Source organism: Equus quagga, chromosome 3, assembly GCF_021613505.1.
Source record: "Equus quagga isolate Etosha38 chromosome 3, UCLA_HA_Equagga_1.0, whole genome shotgun sequence".
NCBI lineage: Eukaryota > Metazoa > Chordata > Mammalia > Perissodactyla > Equidae > Equus > Equus quagga.
In genome coordinates this window covers 116,386,877-116,410,256 of record NC_060269.1, presented here as the reverse complement: position 1 = coordinate 116,410,256, position 23,380 = coordinate 116,386,877, and the positions used below count along the sequence as shown (strand labels likewise).

At 35.7% G+C, this 23,380-nt stretch overlaps 1 protein-coding gene across 1 annotated transcript in view; it reads right to left on the bottom strand.

Annotated features, from left to right (window-relative positions):
* The window catches only part of LOC124236837 (protein furry homolog-like), a 244,218-nt gene that overhangs the window by 140,956 nt on the left and 79,882 nt on the right, over nt 1-23,380 (bottom strand). Inside the window, exon 4 of the mRNA XM_046655776.1 lies at nt 77-276. Coding sequence (XP_046511732.1) covers nt 77-196 — 120 coding nt within the window. The 5' untranslated portion in view covers nt 197-276. The remainder of the gene's footprint in view (nt 1-76; nt 277-23,380) is intronic.

The following is a 23,380-nucleotide window of genomic DNA, read 5'->3' as shown; positions in this document are numbered from 1 at the left end:
TTTGGAAAATTTGTATTACAATGGTTAATACAAAAGTCAAGAAAATATTTCAGATTTATAGGTCAGCTCTACTCACCAAGGGTTCAGCCATTACAACTTCAATTTTCTTTTCAGCTTGAACAGCAAATTCTGCGAAGAGGCTCTTGATGACATATTCACCAGGCTTGACATCTGGGTCAATCGTAATGCTTGACATGATGAAATTCTTTTTTCCCAAAGTGGAATGAAAGTTGGAAGAAGTGCAGTATTTATTCACTTTGCTGACTGGTGCTGAAGCTGAAAATAAAAGAAACAAAAGAACTCTACTTTAATAATCAACTCAATGAGGCCTACCATAACCATCCTCTTTAATATGCATCCTGTCCCTAAACCCCATCCAGATCTCCAAATCTGTATGACCGTACTCTCCGTCTATTACACTTGCTGCCTTCCAACATACTGCTCAAAGTAACTATAATTTAGTTATGTATTATGTTTATTATATACTGTTTTTCTATCCTAGTAATGTGAATTCCATAAGAACAGGGATTCTCTTTTGTCTTTTTTGTTCATTGATGAATCCCAAGTACCTAGAACAATGTCTGCATATACTAGGTATACAATAAATACATATTGAATGAGTGAACTCTAAACAAAGTCATGTGCAATGAAGGAAACAAAACATGTGAATAAATGAAACAGGGATTGGTTAGGGGACTGAAATACTACTTTAGAGAGCATGCTCAGGAAAGGCCCCACTGAAGAAGCCACATTTGAACTCAGATCTAGATGATGAAAAAGAGACAGCAAGGCAAAGCACCAAGAAGAGAAAGCACCAGTGTGGCTGGAGCTCAAGAGAGCAAGCAGGGGTGGAGGGAAATGTGAGATGAGGTCAGAATCATTCGTCAGGGATCAAAGTTTTAGAACTTTGTAGGGAAATTAGATTTAATTCTAAAGGCAATTAACATTCAGTCGGAAGTATTAACTTGGAGAGGGATAGGATCTGGCTTCTCCTTAAAAGATCTCTCTGGCTCCCCTGGAGAATGGATTGGAAGAGGGCAAATGAAGAATCAGGAAAGCCATTACAGAAATCCAAGTGAGATGATCAGAGCCTGGGCTAAGAGGATGGCAATGGCAAGGGGGAAAGGAAAAGGATTTGAGATTTATCACGTCAGTGGGTTGGATATCAAAGAGAAGGAAAGGAATTAATGATGACTCACAGATTTTTATTTGAATCGCTCAAAGGATAGTGGTGCCCTTCACTCAGATAGGGAAGTCATGGTGCTTGGCAAACACTATGTTGCACCAGATGTGGCATAAAGAGAGCACACACCACTGCATGCTGTTGATCTTCACCTGCTCTGTTCTGTTGACTGCCTGGGCAGCCTACCTGGCTTTCTACCGAGTTTATCCAGTCACCATGATCTTCCAGCCTGCTGCATAATTCAGACCCTTCCATTCTCTAACTTCAGCTTATGTCATCCCTTTGGCCTAGAATACCCATGGAGAATCTGCAAGATGGTACTCCTCTACCTCAACTTGATCTCCAGATATTGTCCTTTCGTATGCTGTCTTATAAGTAATCCCCTCCTTGAAAAGGGAAGCAGAACTCAATTCTCAAACACTGAATTTCTGTCTATATGTATGTGTATGTATCACTATAGGTCATATCCTACATGTATACACTCCAAACTCATAAGGAATTGTTTGTCAACTATAAAAATCCACTCTACCAAACACAGTATGTCAAGACATATACATTTATAAAAATAACCTAAAGAATATTACAAATTGTTAATATTGTACCTAAAATAAATACCTTTGTATTAAATTAAAATACAATATGTATTGTATTCTAGAACTAAAATTATATAATAAGAACAAATCAAAACAAAAATTCACAGTCCTTTGAACACAGTGCACACTATTTATTTTAAACAATGACTTGTTTGTTTACTGATTCATGATCCAACATTGTGTATTATAAAGCAGAGAATCTGTTAACAAATGGCATGGTGGAAAAAGGAGATCTTAAATTTTAAAAAATTATTTTGGATCATTAAGATACTCTATATTTTATACCCATATTATGTTGGATAACTTTAGAGAATTATAAAATAGTGAAAAAGATACTCAGTTTCCAGAATTTTAATTTAGATTTTAAAAATAAAAATGAGAATAAGACATTTTCAACATTCTGACTTACGGTACTAGATACAAAACATACATTGTCCACTAGTTAAGATTTGCAAGTCTTAATTAAGATTCATAAGATCATAAGAGAGTTACAAAGTGTCTTTGGCTTTAACTTTACAATAAATGTAACTACAAGAAACCTTATCATAGACCTAGGTACTAAATTCTAGACTATGACAAGGTACAAACTTCTTAAATGACATTTTAGTCTTTGAATAGTCTCTTCACAAAGAAAAACAAAGCTTTATTTAGTTAAAATGATTTCTCAAATAACTCGCCTTTACTTTCTTCTACTTCCTAAAAAGCATAAACATAAATATTCCTAGGTATAATAAGTGCATATTTTAAGAAATTTGCCAATAAAGCCAAAAGTTTTAGGAAAATCATTATTTATCTTCCAAACATCTGGATTGTCTTCCAAAATAAAAATATTTCAAGTTTAAAAAAATCCAATTTTTATGAAAAGCAAATGTTTTTGATCAAATAAAATAATCTACTGCAACTGTCTTTCTTAATAAGTGTTTAATAAATGCTTGTTGAATTTATTAATACTAAAAAGCAACACTGAACAGATCTAATGATTGAAATTTCAGGTCACAAAACCACCTAATGTTGGTAACATGGGATTAGTAAAACAAATTATTTTTATAATCTAAAAAATAGAATACTATACAAGACAGCTGAAACAACATATAGAATTAAGTGAAAAGAGATCATAAGACAGTATGTATATAAAACCAAAATGAAATTAAAAGGCAAGAAAAAATATTTGCAGCCTGGAATAAACAGAGTTCATCGCTTTTATCTCTATGCACAAAACTCTAATGACATCAATTAGAAAAAGACCCAGGCCCCCAAACTGAAAACTGGATAAAAGCCATGAACAGACAAGTTACAAAGAATAAAACAGAAGAGGCCAATAAACATGAAAATAACATTTAGCCTCACTAATATTTTAAAAGCAAGTAAAAATTAGGCAACAGTGTTCACCTATTAAATGGTTCCCCCTCAATCTCGTATTTCGCCATAATGTTCAACCTTGGTGAAGGTATGTGAATTTTTCTCATATTATGCTAAAGTTACGAAAAAGGAATGATCAGTCCAAGCAGGGTGAGAAGGCTAGTTTCCACATAACTAGATTAACTTGACGTCACTTGACTGCTTGAGTTAAATATTTTATAACGTTAAATAGTAATATTTCCTTACACGCTATTATAAAATTCTGAAAAATTTATGCAAGCTCATGAGAGAATAAAGACATAATACATATTTTAGAGTGTAATTCTGAAGAACACTGAAAACACTCTGAACGTTCTTAAGAACATTCAGCCATTGAATTACAAATTGTAAAAACCCAATGTCATATTATATATCCTTGGAATATAAATCTACTAAACTCTAACTGAATAATTAAAATACAGGAATTAAAAGCTAGCACATCTAGGCTTTCTCTTAAAGTACGAATAAAAGTAAATATGGTATTTTTAGATGGTTTACTCTATATATAGCATTGTATTTAGCATATTTAATGAAACAATTATTATTTTGTTCACGCTCACAGGACTCCTATACCCTGAGAAATTTAAATTCAGTCAAGGAGAAGAGACAAGTAAGAAGAGACATAAAACCCCTAAAGTGATGCATGTTTGGTTTCATTACTTTCCAGCAGCAGTTCGCAGCCTCTCTTTTCTGCCTCTACTATTATCTTATGTGCTACACTCTAAATAGTGACATTCCTCAAAATACACAATGATTCTCAATAATTCGGGTGTTTTAGACAGGGATGGGTAGGGACAGGTATATATACTTTAAAGACACCCCACTGCAGTGTGGGAAAGCTGTCTGAAGCCTCTCATCCCCCAGGACAGGTCTTTAGGGAGAAAAATTAGTACTTTATAGCCATAAACTTATATATATATATACATGCATATTACATGCATATATTTATGCACAGATTTATATAACGCAGACGTGTAACAAAGTACCATACACTTGCTCACTAGTATAATAATTATTACTTATATTGGCTAACAGTAAGATTTTGATGACCACCTAAGGAAGAAAAGGTGTAAGGTAAATGACCTTGGAACAAGAACAGAAGTCAAAAATACCTCTGAATTAAAAAAGCAAAACCAAAATTCTTAGTTTAAAAAAGAAGCCTATGCCAGCAAGTTACTTTGTGGATATCAACAAACTGATTCTAAAGTTTATATGGAAAGGCAAAAGACCCAGAACAGCCAACACCATATTGAAGGAGATGAACAAAGTTGGATGACCGACACTCCCTTACTATAAAGCTACTGTAATCAAGACAGTGTGGTATTGGTGAAAGAATAACAGATCAATGGGACAGAATAGAGAGCCCAGAAATAGACGCCCATAAATACAGTCAACTGATCTTTGACAAAGGAGCAAGAGCAATACAATGAAACAAAGATAGTCTTTTCAACAAATGGTGCTGGAAAAACTGGACATCCACAGGCCAAAAAAAAAAAAAAAAAGGATCCAAACACAGACCCTACAACTTTCACAAAAATTAACTCAAAAAGAATCATAGATCTAAATATAAAACACAAAACTATAAAGCTCCCAGAATATAAGTTAGGAGATAATCTAGGAGTTCTTGGGTTTAGTGATGACTTTTTGGATACAACACCAAAGCACAACCCATGAAAGAAAAATTGATAAATTGAACTTCATTAAAATTAATAACTTCAGCTCTGCAAAAGACACCTTTAAGAAAATGAAAAGAGAAGATACAGATTGGGAGAAAAATCTTTGCAAAACACATATCTGATAAAGGACTGGTATCCAAAATACATAAAGAATTCTTAAAACTCAACAATAGGAAGATAAACAATCCAATTAAAAAACAGGCAAAAGATCTGAATTGGACCCTCACCAAAAAAGACATACAGATAATAAATAAGCATATGAAAAGATACTCCAAATCATATGTCTTCAGGGAATTGCAAATTAAAACAACAATGAGGGGCCGGCCCAGTGGCACAGCGGTTAAGTGTGCACGTTCTGCTTCAGCGGCCCTGGGGTTCACCGGTTTGGATCCCAGGTGCAGACATGGCACCGCTTGGCAAGCCATGCTATGGTGGACATCCCACATATAAAGTAGAGGAGGATGGGCACAGATGTTAGCTCAGGGCCAGTCTTCCTCAGAAAAAAAAAAAAAAAGAGGAAGATTGGCAGATGTTAGCTCAGGGCTAATCTTCCCCGAAAAAAAACAAAACAAAACAATGAGATAACACTGTAATACATTTATTACAATAGGTAAAACCCAGAACACTGACAACACCAAATGCTGGAGAAGATATGGAACAACAGAACCTTGCATTCATCCCTGGAATGCAAAATGGTACAGCCACTTTGGAAGACAGTTTGAAAGTTTCTTACAAAACCAAACATATTCTTATCATATGATTCAGCATTGGACTCCTTGGTATTTAACCAAAGGAGCTGAAAACATGTCCACACAAAAACCTGAACATAGATGTTAATAGCAGCTTTATTCATAATTGCCAAAACTTGGATCCAATCAAGATGTCCTTCAATAGGTGAGTGGATAAATAAACTGTGGTATATCCAGACAGTGGAATATTACTCAGCGATAAAAAAGAAATGAATTATCACGCCATTAAAAGAATTGGCGGAAACTTAAATGCATATTACTGAGTGAAAGAAGAACCATGAAAAGGTTGCATACTATAGGATTCCAATTATATGACATTATGGAAAAATAAAACTATGGATCAGTGGTTGCCAGGAGTTCAGGCTGGGGAGAGAAAGAAAGGGAAGGATGAAAAGGGGAGCAAAGGAAATTTTAAGGCCATAAACTATTATGTATGGTCCTGAAATGATGGACACATGTCACTATATTTGTCAAAATCCATGGAATGTACAACATAAGGGGTGAATACTAACATAAATTATGGACTTTGGGTGACTAGGATGTGTCAACGCAGGTTCATCAATTATAACAAATGTACCACACTAAGGTAAAATGTTAAAATAGGAGAAACTGGGGGCAGGCAAGGCCACTCTCTACTCTCTGCTCAAATTTTTTTGAAAACTTGCAACGGCTCTAAAAAATAAGGTCTTTTAATTTTAAAAACACAAAAAGAAAAGAAAGAGAGAAAAGCCTATTTTAGCCCTGTCAGCCAGCACCAAAGATGCCTGGGAAGAGTGAAAATAAACAACAGCTCACGCTCAAGCATAAAACAATAACATCCTTGGATCACTCAGAGAAAGGAAACGGTTTATAAGTCCATTACAGATAAAAAGTCAAAAATAAAATCAGATTATATGGTAGATACATTGAAAGCACAAAGAAAGAACAAAATCAGGATTAGGGAATAATAGCAAATTTCCACTTCTGGGAGGCCAGTTGGATTGGTGTACCTTTCAACCAACAAGCCAGAGGAAGACTGGACATTTGAAACCAACCATAGCTGACGAGGAAAAAAGAAAACATAAGGAATGTGCATGTTGTGGGTGTTGAGAGATACAATACGAAAGCACCATTTGATGACTCAGTGCACAAACAGTTTGCTATAAGGCAAGATATGCCTCAAAATTCCTTCATGAATGAAGGACATTCACACCAGACACTGTTTATTTCGGATGAAAATGAAACACTAATACTTTATTAAAGCATTTTGCATATTATCTCATTTTATCCTAACAAACCTATTCTTATTTGAAGTGAGATGCTGGCATGTGGCTCTTTCAAAAAAAGAAAAGTCCTGATTTGTGGCATTTGCCAATTTCCATTGTGAAAAGTCGCTCATTGCTCATCGTGACTGATTTCAAGCCACCAATGGTTTTAACAACTAGCTGGTAAAATTCCTGCCAGGAACTAGACCCAAAACTCCACTTTCAGTTATCATCCAGTGATAATGAGGAAACTGACTCCTAATTAAAGTCCGTTGTCACATGAGAGGGGAATGTGAACTCAGGTCCTGAGTCTCTAAGAACTTTCAGATCAGAGGCTTTATTTCCTTCAGAATCGCCAGATTTTGATATATCCTGTTTTCTCCTTTAAAGGTCTAGATTACTAACATACTATTTGCTTAGAATAACTATTTCCCAAATCAAATACTTTGGTTTCATCTTCAAATTCATTTACATAAAATGGGCTTAAAAAGAAAAGGCTTCCCCACTTTGATTAGATTTATATTTACCAATATTGTACCTCTTTTTTAGTTCATTTTATTTATTCCATTTAAATCTGTCATCCAACTGGAATTTATTTGGGTGGTATGCAATAAAGATGTTATTTTATTTTTCTTCCCAATATTTAATCAATTCTTCTCAGTTCCTTTACTGAAATTCTGTCACTGATTTTATTCACTATCATAACTGAATCCATACTCAAATATGCTTTCTGGGCTTTCTATTCTGCTCATTAACACTCTGTTTTGTGTCAGTAGCATACTTTTTTTCTCAATTAAAAAAATTTTTTTTTTTTTGAGGAAGATTAGCCCTGAGTTAACATCTGTCACCAATCCTCCTCTTTTTGCTGAGGAAGACTGGCCCTGAGCTAACATCCGTGCCCATCTTCCTCTACTTTATACGTGGGATGCCTGCCACAGCATGGCTTGACAAGCGGTGCTAGGTCCATACACGGGATCCGAACTGGCGAGCCCCGGGCCACCAAAGCAGAACATATGCGAACTTAACCACTGCACCACTGGGCCAGCCCCCTCATACTTTTAATTATTGTAGCTTTACAATAGGTTTTATTGTCTGTTGGCACAAATACCCCTTTTTAGTCATCATCTTCAGTACTTTCTCAGCTAATGCCACTCACTTATACGTCTAAGCTTATGCATAGCTTCACAAATTAATTATAAGAAAACTGACGTCTTAATTAAGACTTCTTGTCTAAAACCTGGCATATCCTTATTAATGTGTCTTCTTTAGCATACTCAAAGAAAAATGGACATTTTCCTTCATAGGAGATCTATCTAATTCTCATTCATTCTATTCCTAACTACTTTTTAAGTTTCTATTCTGTGTGAATGAAATCATTTTCCCCCACTATTCAGTCCAACTTTTTTTTACTTTTGGTTGAATTTCAATGGACAGAAAAACTAAGACTTTCTCTTGTTCTTTGGACAGCTGTTCTTAAAATGTTTATTTATCCGAGTCTAAACTGTTCCTATTAAAAACAATTTCTAAACATAGAAGTCCTATGACATTTTTGGCACATCTCCAATGTTTTTTACTTGAAATCTACTACAGAAATATCACTTATTATAAAACTCAAGAAAAATGACCTATCATCTAAACAATCCATTATTCACTCAGCTAGAGTCTCACTGAGGTTAATATTTTCTTGTACTCTTGAACCTTCAGAAGCTTAACTAAGAAACTCTTCTAAAAATCTAGTAATAATGTGGTACTTTTTAAAACATGCATGAACTTAGGAGTCAGAAGACAAGGGCCCTAGACTTGACTTGGCTACTTAGTGTGATTATAATCTTGGTCACATTATTTAATCTCCCTAAGCTTTTGATAGAAAATGAACAAGTTGAGTTATAACTCAACCATGGATCTGTATCAGAAGCAACAAGAAAGATGTTTTCATTTTTGTTCTCTGCTCCTCTGCCAATAAAAATATTTGCTGCCCATTAAAAACCACCTATTGTGGCAAACCTTCCTCCTCTAGCCAAACGTGAGCCTGGGACCAGCACAGGAAAGCCCTGAAGTGAACATCTGAACAAGAGAATCCTACAGAACTTCATCCAGGAGGCATGCCTAGACTCAGGGCCTGGGACAGGGAAATAACTGCATATGGATATGTAGCCATCTTCTTTGACCCCAAAGAAGTTGAGTAGAATCTAAATAGGTGGGCTGAGTCCTCTCTGCTTCAGGCTGAGATGATGTAAGAAGACAAAGAGCAAAGGGGCTTCCTCCTAACATCCTAACTGGTCGTTAAAAGAGGCTCACAGAGGCTGAGACTGCTTTCCCTTCCAGCACTCTTGTGGTTACACTTGAAAATACTCTAGCTGTCTGGCCCACACTCAATTAGCAGACAAGGAAATACAACTGCACATCTGCTGGTATCCAGCAGCCAGAGACAAAGAAAATAAAATATTTACCAAATACCAGCAGCGAATACCATTACAGATTTCAAAACACCGAACCTATTTCAATGGAAACAGAAACTAAACAAAGATACTGATTCTTGCCTTATTATTCAGCACCATTCTGGAGGTTATGGGATAATATAAGTAAATGTGATAGAAGAAAATGAAATCATTGTTATAAATATTAAAAAAAAGACATGAAACTTTCTATATTAACTAGCAATAACTACCTAGCAATGAAAACGGATAAAAATCTATTTACAAATATAAAATAGGTGAGGATAAATTTAATAACAAAAGTATAGGACTTACATGGACGAAATTACAAGAACTTCTTAAAGGTCATAAAAAAAGATCTGAGCAAATGGAAAGATATATTTGTAGATGGAAGCGCTGTTATAATGTGTCAATTCTCACAAATTATTTTATTAATTAGTACAATTCCAATTAAGATTTCAATACTATTTTGTTCAGGTTGTATTGGCTAAAATCATCTTAAAGTATACTTGGAGGAAAAGCTAAAAAAAATCATTTTAAAAAAATACAAAGAATATTTTCTAAATCAGAAGATAATACAACTATAATCAAAACAGATTATAACTATAATCAAAACATCATATCAAAACATATGACTATATCATAACATAATATAAGTAATCAACTCAGTGAACTTAAATGTAGATAAATCAGATTAATGTAAAAGATTAAAGAATCCCGCAAAAGTCCCAGAATAAGAATTCAACAGAGGCAAAATCCAAGGGAGGAGGATGATTTATTTAGTAATAATATTAAAATATCTGGCTATTCATCTGGGGAAAAATAAGTAAAATATATTCAGAAACTAATCTCCAGATGGACACGAAGTTAAGAGTTAATTTTCAAAAGTCTGAGAAAAAAATTCAGAGTCAACATGTATAATCCAGGGGAAGAGAGACCTCAGCCAAGACATAAAGCTCAAAATTATGAAAAAGATGAATGCATTCAACCGAATAAAAATTTAAACTATTTATAAGGCAGATGATATCATAAACAAGAAAGGACAAAGCTTGAAAAAAATATAATTCAGATGACAGAAAATATAAAACATTCAAAGAGCTCTTACAAAATAATAAGAAAAAGACAACACAATAGAGAAAAATTGGCACATTATAATTAGGCAATTCACATAAGAACCAATCTGAAAAGACAACAAACAAAAAAAATACTCAAACTTTGCAGTGCCCAGAAAATGCACATTAAACTAGCAAGGAGCTTTCATTTTATACACATCAGACTGGCAAATATTAAAAAAGAATAATTAGATCTACTGCTGGCAAGGTAAAGGGAAAGTGAACACAACACGATGCTCAGAGAAATGCAATGACCACCTAAGTACAGTCCAGTAGGCTGGACAAAAGGATGAGTATTTTGGCCCCTATAGAAAAGCAACACAGATACAAATTTATTTGATGTTTAGGCTCTCCGTGTGACTTTCTGATTACAATTTAGCTTTGTATGACCTACCCCACAAGGAGAGCAAAGGAGGGTCTGCCAGCTCTAGCATTAACATTCACTTGGCATATCACTCATTGTAAATTAGTAAATTGGCAAACATAGAAGCTTGTCCCTGTCAGACTGTTGATTATGATTCCACCCCTGGAAAAAGATTTCATATCCACTCTCAGCATTCTGGCAAAGTCAAGTTTTCTGACCTGATTCCAGTCTTTGCTGGCCTTCTCAGGCAATTCCTCAAATCAAAATCAAACTCTTTGGAGTGAGGCCCAGGCATCTGTATGTTTTTGAAAACTCCCCAATATGACTCTAATGTGCAGCAAGGGCTAAGAACCACGGCCTTACACTACTCTTCTAAAGTGGAAGAGTTGGTTCTATACAATGATTTTATTTAAAACTAAGTCTGACCACTAAAAAGTTTCAAAAACATCATAAATAAGGAAACCCATTTATATAATACCACAAATAATATCCATCAAGCAACTCAGAGAGAGTTAAACAAATGCATGTCAGGGGCAAAACTCTAGGAAGCAAAGTGAAGGACCAATAAAACAATTCAAAGACCTAATTTTAAAAAATCATACAGGGTTTTCCCAGTTCACACTAGAAATCTTGATAAACTGATTTTTCTCTCCGGTTTCAGTCACTTGGCTTTATTCACTGTCTGCGCCCCAAACCACATACCTTGGCGCCCTGTCACCTCTCTGCCTTTGGTTATCCATGATTACAAAGGGTGAAATGTCAATGACGTAAACTTTGGAACCACTATTGATTCTTCCCTGTGCCTTATATTCTATGCCTAGCCTAGCCATCAAAGTCCATCGCTGCTGAAAGTAATCCCCTTCTTCTTTCTGCATAGCTAAATTCTAAGTTCCAATCTCCTATTAACAGTCTATGTAGACTCCTGAAAAATATTCCTCCATAGTTATCCCTGCCTCTTAGCAGAGGAAACAACTTTACACAGCAGCCAAAGCAATTACTTTCCATTTGAACCCTTTCTATTTGAACCTTACTAGGCCCTATACATCAACCCAGGGCCATACACTGCCTTTGTACCCTGCATAGGAACACACTGCTAACCTTATCTTCAAGATGATTACTAAAGCTGTTTTTTTGGAATCATCATTTTCTTTTCTTCCATAGTCTTCCTACAATAAGAATGACTCACTCATATACTGCTCCAAAATTTTATGTGAAGCTTTTTCTTTTTTTAACTTCATCTTCTTTTTGTTTTTTAAAGGCTATTTTTTTAGTTCTAGGTTCACAGCAAAACTGAGAGGAAGGTACAGCAATATCCCATATACCTCTTGTTGCCACACATGCACAGCCTCTCTCATTATCTACATCCGCCAACAGAGTGGTACATTTGTTACAAATGATGAACTTGCATTGACGCATCATTATCACCCAAAGTCCACAGTTTACATTAGGATTCACTCTTTGTGTTGTAAATTCTATGAGTTTGAACAAATGTATCCATCATTATAGCACAGAGAAGTTTCATTGCCCTAAAAATCCTCCTTCTCCCTAGCCCCTGGCAAGCACTCATCTTTTTACTGTCTCCATAGTTTTGTCTCTTCCAGAATGTCATATTGTTGGAATTAAATAGTATGTAGCCTTTTCAGACTGGCTTATTTCACTTAGTAACCGGCGTTTAAGTTTCCTACAAGTCTTTTCATGGCTTGATAGCTCATTTCATTTTAGCACTGAATAATATTCCATTGTCGGGATGTACCACATTTATTTATCCATTTACCTACTGAAGCACATCTTGGTTTCTTCCAAGTTTTGATAATTATGAATAAAGCTGGTGGAAACATCAGTGAAGCCTTTTTTAAACAAAAAAGATCCATTTAATGCATCTAATATAAATCTGTATTTTGTTATTATGTTATACTGTTACTATATTACATGTTGATGGATATTAAGTCATTCTTCATTTTTTATGAATGCCTTTGCTTAACTAGTTTCTGTATCACGTGTCAATAAATATAACTGAAAATTCAGCTTCTAAAACAATTCATATGATTTTCTACTATGAACTACCATCACATTTACAATTCATCATCTTCTAGTAAAAACAGGTCTGACAGTTTGGAATTTGGCTTCTACAGCCTTTCCCATTCAAACGAATTTCTCTTTAATTCTCTTTTTGTAAAAACCCTTAAAACTTTACTCATTTTAGAAATTTTTTTTTAAATTGGGAAATAGCATGCTTCATGAAAACCAACTAGTAGACTCAAAATGAAATTGTGAGAAATCCCACTGAACAAGCAACATCCTGTTGACATCATGCATTAACAGGTGATTAGAAGGAGGAATAATCAAGAACACAGCCTATTCCATCCTGCAAAACGCTAGTAAACTATGTCCTATCAATGCGACAGAGAGACTATAAGCATAGCTACTTCCAGAAAGGAAGTCTAAGAGTGTGGCCAGTAGTGGAACAAGCCAGAACTCAATGACATGGGGCCTAACCACGATAAGAGGCCAGATACCTGTCAGGTGTCATATTTAAAATATTCAGCTATCAGTACAGAGGACAATCAGAACAGCTTCTGGCTGTAAACACCAGTACAGTCATAAGGATGCATAATGGCTGAATATCAGCAATGTTAGAGATAACGAGAAAGCCAGTAATGAGAGCAGAAAATGGTATCTAAAGAGCATGACAAAAGGTAAAATCTTGGATCTTGGATCAGGAAGACCCAAGAAAGAACAGATATGCCAGCAAACAGATATATAATGTAAAGTCTAAGGACAGGAAATATGTGGACATGCAGTTGGAGAGGCAGGTTTAATAAATTAGGCCAAAACTTGTAGTGAGCTTGGGCTGACGTGGAGTCGTCTGGACTGGTGAGCTAGGGCTCTCCCAATCTCCCCATCTTAGTGCAGGTTAGGACCCAGGGCCTGACAGAAGACTGAGTCTACACATGACTACGACAGAAGGACAAAAGGGGAGGGGTTATGACATCAAGATTTATGAAACAGTGGGTCTGAAACTTACCATAGATATTACACCGATCTTTTTGAATACTCTCAGACACCTAAGAACACTGTGACCCTCTGTTAGATTTTCCTGATTTTGAATTTTCTCACATTATTAAACAATGTGTCTTTATTCTAATATTTACCAATAAAAAATTTTAAAACAAATCATGAAACCAAATACTTAATGAGTTAGACAATCAGCTGTACATCTCACAACACAAAATGTTTAGTTTTGAAGATGAAATGTCTCTTTGGTCAAATGAGGTACACCTAGCTGAACGAGTTAGAATATTAAAATATATATATATATGGATAAAGCAGGCTTGTGATTCCTAATTCAATGATATCCGGAGCTGGGAACTCCAAATTCAGGGACCATCACAGAGTTCACACTGTTCACGTAACAGCACTATGAGTTGGCTTCCTTGTCCAGCCTCATATCCTAAAGTGGACAGATCTCTCTGGGGGATGAGAGGGTATTCTTGGCAATGAGCAGGAGGTGATTCTTTTCCACTATGACTCATGTTAACTCTCAATGGATGCACCTCTGAAATTAACGTCAATGAGAACATAAATTTCTCTACCAAATCCATTCTATGAAAACCTAGTTAAAAATTTCCTTCACATCCCATATCTAACCGAAGACCTATTATTCCCACCTCTTAAATATTTCCCATATCCATAATTAAATGAGTTAATATTCTGTAAAGCACTTAAAAGAGTAGCTAGCCATGTGGTAGGCATTACATACAAGTTTGCTAAATTAATAAATAACATTTCTCCATTTGTTCAACTTTCACCTCCAATCTGGTCCACTGCAACAGCATCCCAACTCATCTCCCTGCAGACACTGTACTGCTGTCTCGTCCCTTCTCTCTGCCTCATCCCATGAAAAATGAAAGCCTGTCAACTACTGTCACAAAGTCCAGCAATGGTTCCCCATTTATTTTAGGTTTAAGACCAAAATCCATAACAAGGCCCTCAAGATTCCACAAAGACTGTCCCCTGCCTACCTTTCCAGCTCATTCCCTCCCTCCTTCCAGGCCTCTCTGTTCCAGCCAAACTGGCCACACTTCCTCCAGCCTCCAGCACACGACATCCTTTCTTTTCTGCCCATCCACCCTCCCCTCAAACTGTTAACTATTTCTTCCTTCGTACTTTTATGAAGTATCACCAGGTCAGGGAAACCTTTAAATTGAAATATGAAGGATTAAAGGAAGTTAGCTAAAGAATTTGAGTGCGTTTTTTTTGGGGAAGGGGGTATTCTCAGCACACTTTAACTTACCTGAGCCCCAATTTTCTCTTCTATGAAAACAGCAATTTCTCAACTGATTAATGGATAGACAAAATGTGGAATATCCATACAATGGAATATTACTGAGCCCATGAAAAGTAATGAAGTGCCAATACTTACTAAAAATGGATGAACCTTGGAAATAGGATAAGTGAAAGAAAACAGTTACAAAGGAACACCTATAGTATGATTCCATTTATACGGAATGCCCAGAATAGACAAATCCATAGAGACAGAAAACAAATTAATGAGTATGAGGGCTCTTTTTGGGGTGATGAAAATGTCTGAAAATTTGAGAGTGGTGATAGCTGTACAACTCTGTGAGTACACTAAAAACTACTGAATTGTACACTTTAAAAGGATGGATTTTATGGTGTGTAACTTATATCACAATAAATCTATTTTTAAAAAGCAGCAGTAATAGTATTCCTTAGATTTTCATGATGATTACATGAGATTTAATAATTGTATTGCGTATCTGATTGTACACATGCACATGTACGACATGTACTTACCACAATACTCGACCCATAAGTACTTGAGAAAATGCTAAGTATTATTTTAATCAAATAACTCAGACTTTAACAGAAATTTATAAAAATGCTTAATTGTGCTTTTTAGGGTTGGCTTTTTACCATTTTTGCAATCCAGGAAAAACATCTCTGAGGTTTAAAAAGTCTGTTTGTGAATTTTTTGCATTGTTTAAAAATCCAAGTAATTTATGCAAATTTAGTTTCTTAACATACCATATCTTATTCACATTTTAATTTATAAAATCATAGTTAAAATAAGTCAATTTACCTCTTCTAGTTCTGATAAAAACCGAATTCTTTGAAACACTAGTTGTCATAAAATTATATATGCAAAATAACTTCTATAAATATGTTTATTAGAGGTATGATATTAATAAATGCATCTGTGACCATAATTAACATTGCAGATATAGAACTGGATAGTTCTCAGTACTGAACCTTGTCTTGTCTCACCAATTTTAGGGAACTAAGCCAATCTTTTAAATGACAACATCCTTACTACACAGCTGGTTTAACAGAATGTTCCTGATTCCGTTTTTAAAAGAAGTAATGCCTAAAACTGTTGGCACAAAGATAAAATCCTGAATTTAGGCCATATGAATGTCACTTCATTGTTGTTACTGAAAGACAGAAGCTCAACTATAATCAAACTTCAGCAGCACTGCAACAACATTCTGCCAGCTAAGCAGGCCTTGAAACCAGAGGGCCTCTAGCGATTAATACACTGTCAAACATGGCATTTAACATTAATACAAATCAGGACAAATCTATCTTATAAACATGAAACATTATTATATTTAATGATGAAGAATAATACACATTGCTATTGTTATGTTCAATGACAAAAACCAGATTTCTTTTTTCTTTTTCCTTTTTTTCTTTAGGAGGGTAGGGGCCTCCCAAAATTTGAAATATATAACTTATTTAATGGAAAACTTATTTTCCATTTTATTTCTTTTTACAAAGGCTATTAATAAACCAGGTTTTTCTCTGTTCTTCCCAAGAAATTCACTGAAGAGAATTTAATGAAACATTAATTCTTTTGAAATCACTAAGGTATTTATACATTCCTGCTTCAGGAACTATTCCCCTGAGAGACATCACTAGAACAATAATAATCACATACTATAAGAGGGGTAATATATTTAACCTCCTACCTTCTTTCCAATTATTAATCTATTCCAACAAAAATGACTGCATCCCTAAGTTTTACCTTAGTTGCCTGCACATTTCCCGAAACTTGATGAAGCATCAAGTATATAAAGATGAACAAACACACCATCAATCTATGCCCTCCAAGAGCTTACACTCAAGTAGCAGAGAAAGACACGAACGGGGGATAAGAACAATGATACAACGATGTTTAAAGTGAAGGACAGAGCAGACGAAGCATTTAGTATCTGGCTGACTCAAGAAAGGATGGGTCTTCAAACACAAGTAAGAGTTCATTGAGAAGCAGACAACGGGAGGAGGAGGGTAGGGGGTGCATTCTAGGCAAAGGTAGCAACAAATATAAAGGCACCAACAAATATAAAGGCACCACATGCTCTAGGAACGGGGTAAGTATGGCGAGAGAGGAGACTGAAAAATGAGCAAGGGTACATGATGAAAGGCTTCATCATACGGGGGATAGAAAGACTGTTAAGTAAGGAAGGGAGAGACTTTAAGAGCAGATGTTTAGAAGGAACCCTTGGCAGCAACGTGGAAGATCCAAACAGGACAAAAAGAAACTATGGCAATAATCCAGGTGATAAGGAAAAGAGAGAGGTCTGAACCAAGGCAAGTTAAGTGGCTCTGGCAACAGAAGGCAGGAGAGACTTAGGAAATTTTAGAAGGTAGAATGCCAAGTCTTGGTAAATGACTGAAAGGGGTGGGATGTGGGGTCCAGGGGTGAGACAGGGGTGCTGACCCACCCCTGGTTTCTGGCTCAGGGAGACTGGATGGCAGTACTGCCTGCCACCAAGGGGAACATTCTACCATTCGAAACTGAACTCAAACAGATTCCTTTCCCTCTAAGTCTTCTCTGTCCCCTGTGGTTCAATGATTCCTTCCATCTCTGTACACTCTGTTCTTTTCCTGTGTAACAGTTACTTGGTAAGTCATAACGTATATGCAACATCTCTCATTTAACTTCCTTACTGTTAACTTTTTATGTATATTTACTCTCTGACTAAACTAGAAGCTCCTTATGTGCAAAGGTCACATCTATTTGTTACAGCACAGTACCTGCTCAATAACTGTTCGCTGATTCAAGTGTTGGAATCATGGAAACATCCCTAGGAAGAGACAGATAACTACTTAACTGTCCCTTTCTAAGGTCTTAGAAATATTTCAATCCTCTCACTCTCTTTTTTAAATACAATAGGGCTAAGTGAAGACCTAAAAAGACACCCACAGATGCCGGTGAAATAAAAACATTCTCCCATTTTTCAGAGCTAGGGCAGACATGGTTAGGGACTTATTGAACAGTAAAGACTTATCATTTCTTTTCAATATTAACCTACCGCTGTACAACTGTAAAAATGCCTTCAAGAGATTTGTACTATGAATACCCAAGGGCAATGGGATTCCCACAAACTGAATCATTATATTACTAACAGCTAACAACAAAGGCTTTACAAACATCTGTTTTTGGTTCACTCTTGGATTCAGGGAATATGATTACACGAGATTTGGCTGTGGCTGGTTATAGGGTTCAGGGAATGACATGTAGAAATGTTTAAATGGTCACAAAACAACCACATAGTTCACAAGTATCTAAGCAAACTAAGTTTTTACAGGACAAACTGCTATGATATAATCTAATACATTGTTCCTCTATAGGAACCCATTAATTATAGCCTCATTCTCACTATAAAACTCTCTTACTGTTTAAAAAAATGTACACGATGAGGATGGGGGAAGGAAGGAGAAGGAGGGGGAGGGAGGAAGTAAAGATGGATTAGAACCCATAGTCTAGTTTATTTTAGTAAAAATGTATTCTAGAATACCCTTTTAAGTAGTAAAAGTATTTAATTTAAATTAGTCAGTAATTATAATTCTCCCAATATTTTAACTATGTATATTCACTTAGAAACTTTCCTAGAACTAAGACAATTTTCTGCCATCTGGCACAACAATATCTCCATATGGAAGAATTACTTACAGATCAAAAATAAAAGACATGCAGAGATTGTAAATGCAGTAAATTTGGCATAATACAACTCTCCTCTAATTATAATCTATAAGGCTTTATCTTAAGAGGTCTTTTTCCCCCATATCAACATTTGGTCTCTTATATTATTTGCTTATAAAACAAAACTACACTAAATAAATATTTGGGTAAGGAGTTAACTGGAAAAAATTAAATTTAGTCTCTCATATTTTATTCATTACTTTGCTCAGGCACTGGCAGCACAGTTGGGAGCAAGAACAACTGGGTTCTAATTCTAGTTCTTTGCCACCGTATGACCTTGGAAAAGTCACATTTTTTTCTATATTTCAATTTTCTTGGGCAAAACAGATACTATAAGAGAATCTTTGTTTACTTCATTAGTTTAGTATCATATTACTAAGATAATTTCAGAAAAAAAAAAAAAACACACACAAAAAACCCAGCTATGGTAATAAATAATTTCCATTAAGTGCTTTGAGATCTTCAGAGAAAAGTACCATTGGAAATTACTGGAAATACTGAAGAAAATCAATATTTCTGCCAAATCCACATATTAGGAAAGGAGTTAAAATAATGGCTCAATGATATTAGTTTTGTTGACTTACTTCAACTTTGAAACATAAGTATATCATCCTGAATGTTCTTTATCATACAGAAAATTACTCATTGTAACTTCAATGACAGGAATAGGGGAAAGATATGATTGTTATATTAAATCATCTGATGTCTTAAGATAACTGATGTTGCTTCAAACAAACATTTCATGCGAACAGAACTGTGGAATAGTACTGGTATCAGATAACCCTGCAGACATCAGAGTCTATTTGTCATCTTTTTCCCCCATTTTTGACCAATGGAAAGAAACTTTTCCAGAATGACACAAATTAACAAGAAAACTAAGGCTAGTCAAAGAATATTTAACTACCAATATTACAACTGTCCTGTGTGTGCACATCTAGATTTTCTATCTTACTAACTGCCATTCAGGAAAAGAATTCTTCATGTTATTTTTAACAGCTTTTATTCTATTCAGATTGGTCTAAAGAACTAGCATGCAAGGAATGGTAATGATCATAGCTCAGCATTTCTCCCATTTAGGCATGTATACTTACAGCTGCTGCTCCAGGACTTTAACAAGGACTTTATGCTAATTTCAAAAAACACAGAATCCTGTAGACTCAACATTGTGTCTCAATTGGCTGCAATAGCAGCAGCAGCAGCAGCAGCAGCAGCAGCAGCAGCAGTAGCAGCAGCAACGGATTTGTTGATCTATCTCCCCGGCCGCTGTCCCTTCTCTTCTCACAGGCAGCAGAGTTTTGGCCCACAGTGCCTTGGCTTCATTACCATGCAGTCTCGCAGTGACGCACAACTATAGTGGAAACGCTGCTGAATGCAGATGAACTATCCAGTTGAATAAAGGCTTACGAGTTTATTCTAAGTGTCCTGAAGGACACCCTCACCTTTCTTTATGGAGACATACACGTGGCCGCAATGATCTTCTCTAAGTCTGTGTTATCAGTTTTGATGAGCTGTGTCTCCAACTGCTTTCAGTGTAGTCACTACTGCTAGTAAACAGACAAGGGTAGAGCTCTGCCCTCGGATGCCAACTTTTCTCATTAGCTAAGGACCTTAGAAATACAAAATGAATTTGGATCTAGCATAAGGTCTTTAAATCTCTTCCTGTAAAAGCTGACCAAAAAAAAAAAAAAAAAATTGGTGGCATTTATCACAACTCCAACATCAGTTTTTTCCTAGATGATTTTAGTAGTAAATTCTCTCCACCGCTCTACACACCCAGGCAGTGAGCAGTGACTCTCAGCATGCTTACGATGATGCAGAGGCCACTGCCTCACTTAACCCACCGGAGAGAACGCTGGCTAACGGAATGAAAAGATGATGTAATGAACACCATGGCTGAGCCTCCATCAGCCCTCTAAAACTGCTCAGCTCAGGACAAAGTTTCCTCTGCTGAATGCAACTTATTCAAAAGAGAGAACTCTATTATAATAATGAGATTATTATAAAACATAGGGTCTTCTATTCTTAATGAAGTGCATGATTCCCCTGAAAGCCTTACAGTCAGAAAAGTCAATGAAAAGCGAGAAATCCTCTGGTCAAATAAAATGCACATTTTTAAAACTTTACTCTATAGAAACTATTTTAAAACTGAAAACTGACACTATTAAAAGCCTATCTGCTCTTCAAAATAGTAGAAAAATTTCATAATCAAACACAGCCAGTATTATTTCATGTTATATCAGAGGAAAAATGTCTTGACCTCATAATTAGTTTACTGTGACTTTGAAGGTCAGCAAGGTATGTGTTTTTCCATACGTGGTAATACATTTGTATTCATCCATCTATACTACTGTATCCTTTAAATACTCTAAGTAATAAATAAATTCAGTGATCAAAGTCATAACCAAATAATTTACTCATAGCCAAATGGCTAGGCACTGTATTAAAAGCTAAAAGGGAAAAAAAGAAAAAAAAGCTAAAAGAACATCCTTCCATACTCAAGTATCATATACTAAGGGAAAAAGATAATTGTACTCCATAAGACATATTCAGAATAACAGTATTGTTCAGTGAGTGTCATTTCAAGCTTGTATTTTTTCATAGTGGTCCAAGAAATTTGGAATGAATCAGGGCTATTCCTATTCCTGAACAGGCCCAAAACCTAAATTCAAGCCAGAGCTGCAAGGCTAACCACAGAGAACCTCAATACTACAACCCCATTGTTTGAGTGCATCTTCTTGATCAGAGACATCTCAGGATAAGCTAAGAGCAGGGTTTCCCCTGGTCCAATGGAACACAAACGCCTCAAGGTGTCGCATGAACAAAGGGCATTCCACAGTCCCAAAATACTACCTATTACATGCCATTCTTGTACATTACCAATGTATGTCAACAAGCAAAAGGCTCTGAGTTGTACACAAAGTGGTTTGATTTTTCTTTTTAATTAAAGTATATCTCAAAGTGATTTGACAATACAATCCTCTTTTCATCAAACAGCTGTCAGCAGATTCAGGGAATAAGCTGATCGAGACCCAAACTACACCGTTAAATGCCAAGACTCAGAACTGAATCATGTCAGCAAGCAGACAAGTTCGGAGGCATACGCCCAGATATTCTGCCACATTTTTTCTACCCCTATTGAGCTAAGTCTTTTAGTCTCACACAAATCTTAAAAGTTACTTAATACTATTTGGCTACAATGTCCCACCAAAGTAACCAAGCTTCATTCCTAGCAAACCTTCATAAATGACAACAAGCAAAACTACCTGTCATACAGAACGTCAGAGTAGGATAACCTTTTTGGGTGTGGGTGTGGGGGTTAAATAATAGGTGACTTTCTCACAATCTTAAAAAAAAACAAAAGGTTTTCTTCTGTTTGTTTTCTCTACATAGACCTAAAAGAATAAATCAGAACCTAAAGTTTCTATTCTATCGAACCAGTCTGTTACTATGTATATACAGCCAAAGCAAATCAACAATTTCTTTGGGACGTAGATGCATAGAATTAATTTCAGGGCTGATTTTGGAATTTTACACCAGGTCTTTCGTGTAGACAGAGGGTGAGCAAACATAGCATTTTCCATTTTTATGGAAAATAATTCAATAGGCCCATGTGTGCAGGGCCTGGGCTCTGAACTTTATTCCGCAATATAAAGAATAAAATAAGCAGTGTTACTATTCCAACTATTAATCACAGCTTTCACAAAGGTTAATGGAATTAGGTATTTCCTTTCTAACCTTTCCTAAACTTTTATCACCCAAATCGCTAAAGTGAGTAACCAGGAGACATAGGCACCCAACAATCCTTTTAGAAGATCGAGGCAGAGCTCCCTTGTATTCTGAATCTTTTCTCAATCCCTCAATTACTAAACATATTTTTAAATTACACAAATAATACTCCTACCATTCTTCAAGTGAGTTCTCTATCCTTAACCTTTCAATTAATCACAGAAACAAATACATAGCGTGGAGTTCCCTGCAAGCTTGCCAAAAGACCAGTCTAAATGTCAGTCTTCTATTTTATTCTTTCCATAAATTCAGAATTCTCCAAGTTGTGTCACACATATATATTTTTTAGTCTCATCACCTTAAAAAGATAGCCGCAGAAATCATTTCTCAATGGCATATCCTTGGCAAAGCAGAAACATCTATTCTGGATAATTTCCTTCAACTATATTCCTCTCCATCTTTTAGATTAATGTAATATATTGAAGAATGCTTTTAAAATGATAAGATTTAGAATATTTTTAAGAAATTCACAATTTCACTATTGTCAGCCTTTGCTGAGGTCCTCCTGGCATGGGCCAGCTACCATACAGCACTGGGCACAAAAGATGACTGTGGTAGTTCTCTCGCCCTCACGGAGTTAGAAAGTAGGTTTCCCTCTTTCTTTTCATCAGTTTCCATTTAATTCTATGCCCTTTCCTCTGACATTTTAAGGATTCATGGAATTATTACTTGCTTTACATTTCTAAGTAGAAGGGAGATAGAGGTACATTCTAATACACCAAAAGAATGTGTACCAGGAAAAATTCTCAGTAAATCTTACAAAAATATTGCCATTTAGATATAGGATCCAAACAAAATGTTCCTAATATATAATAAAGTTTGGATTCAA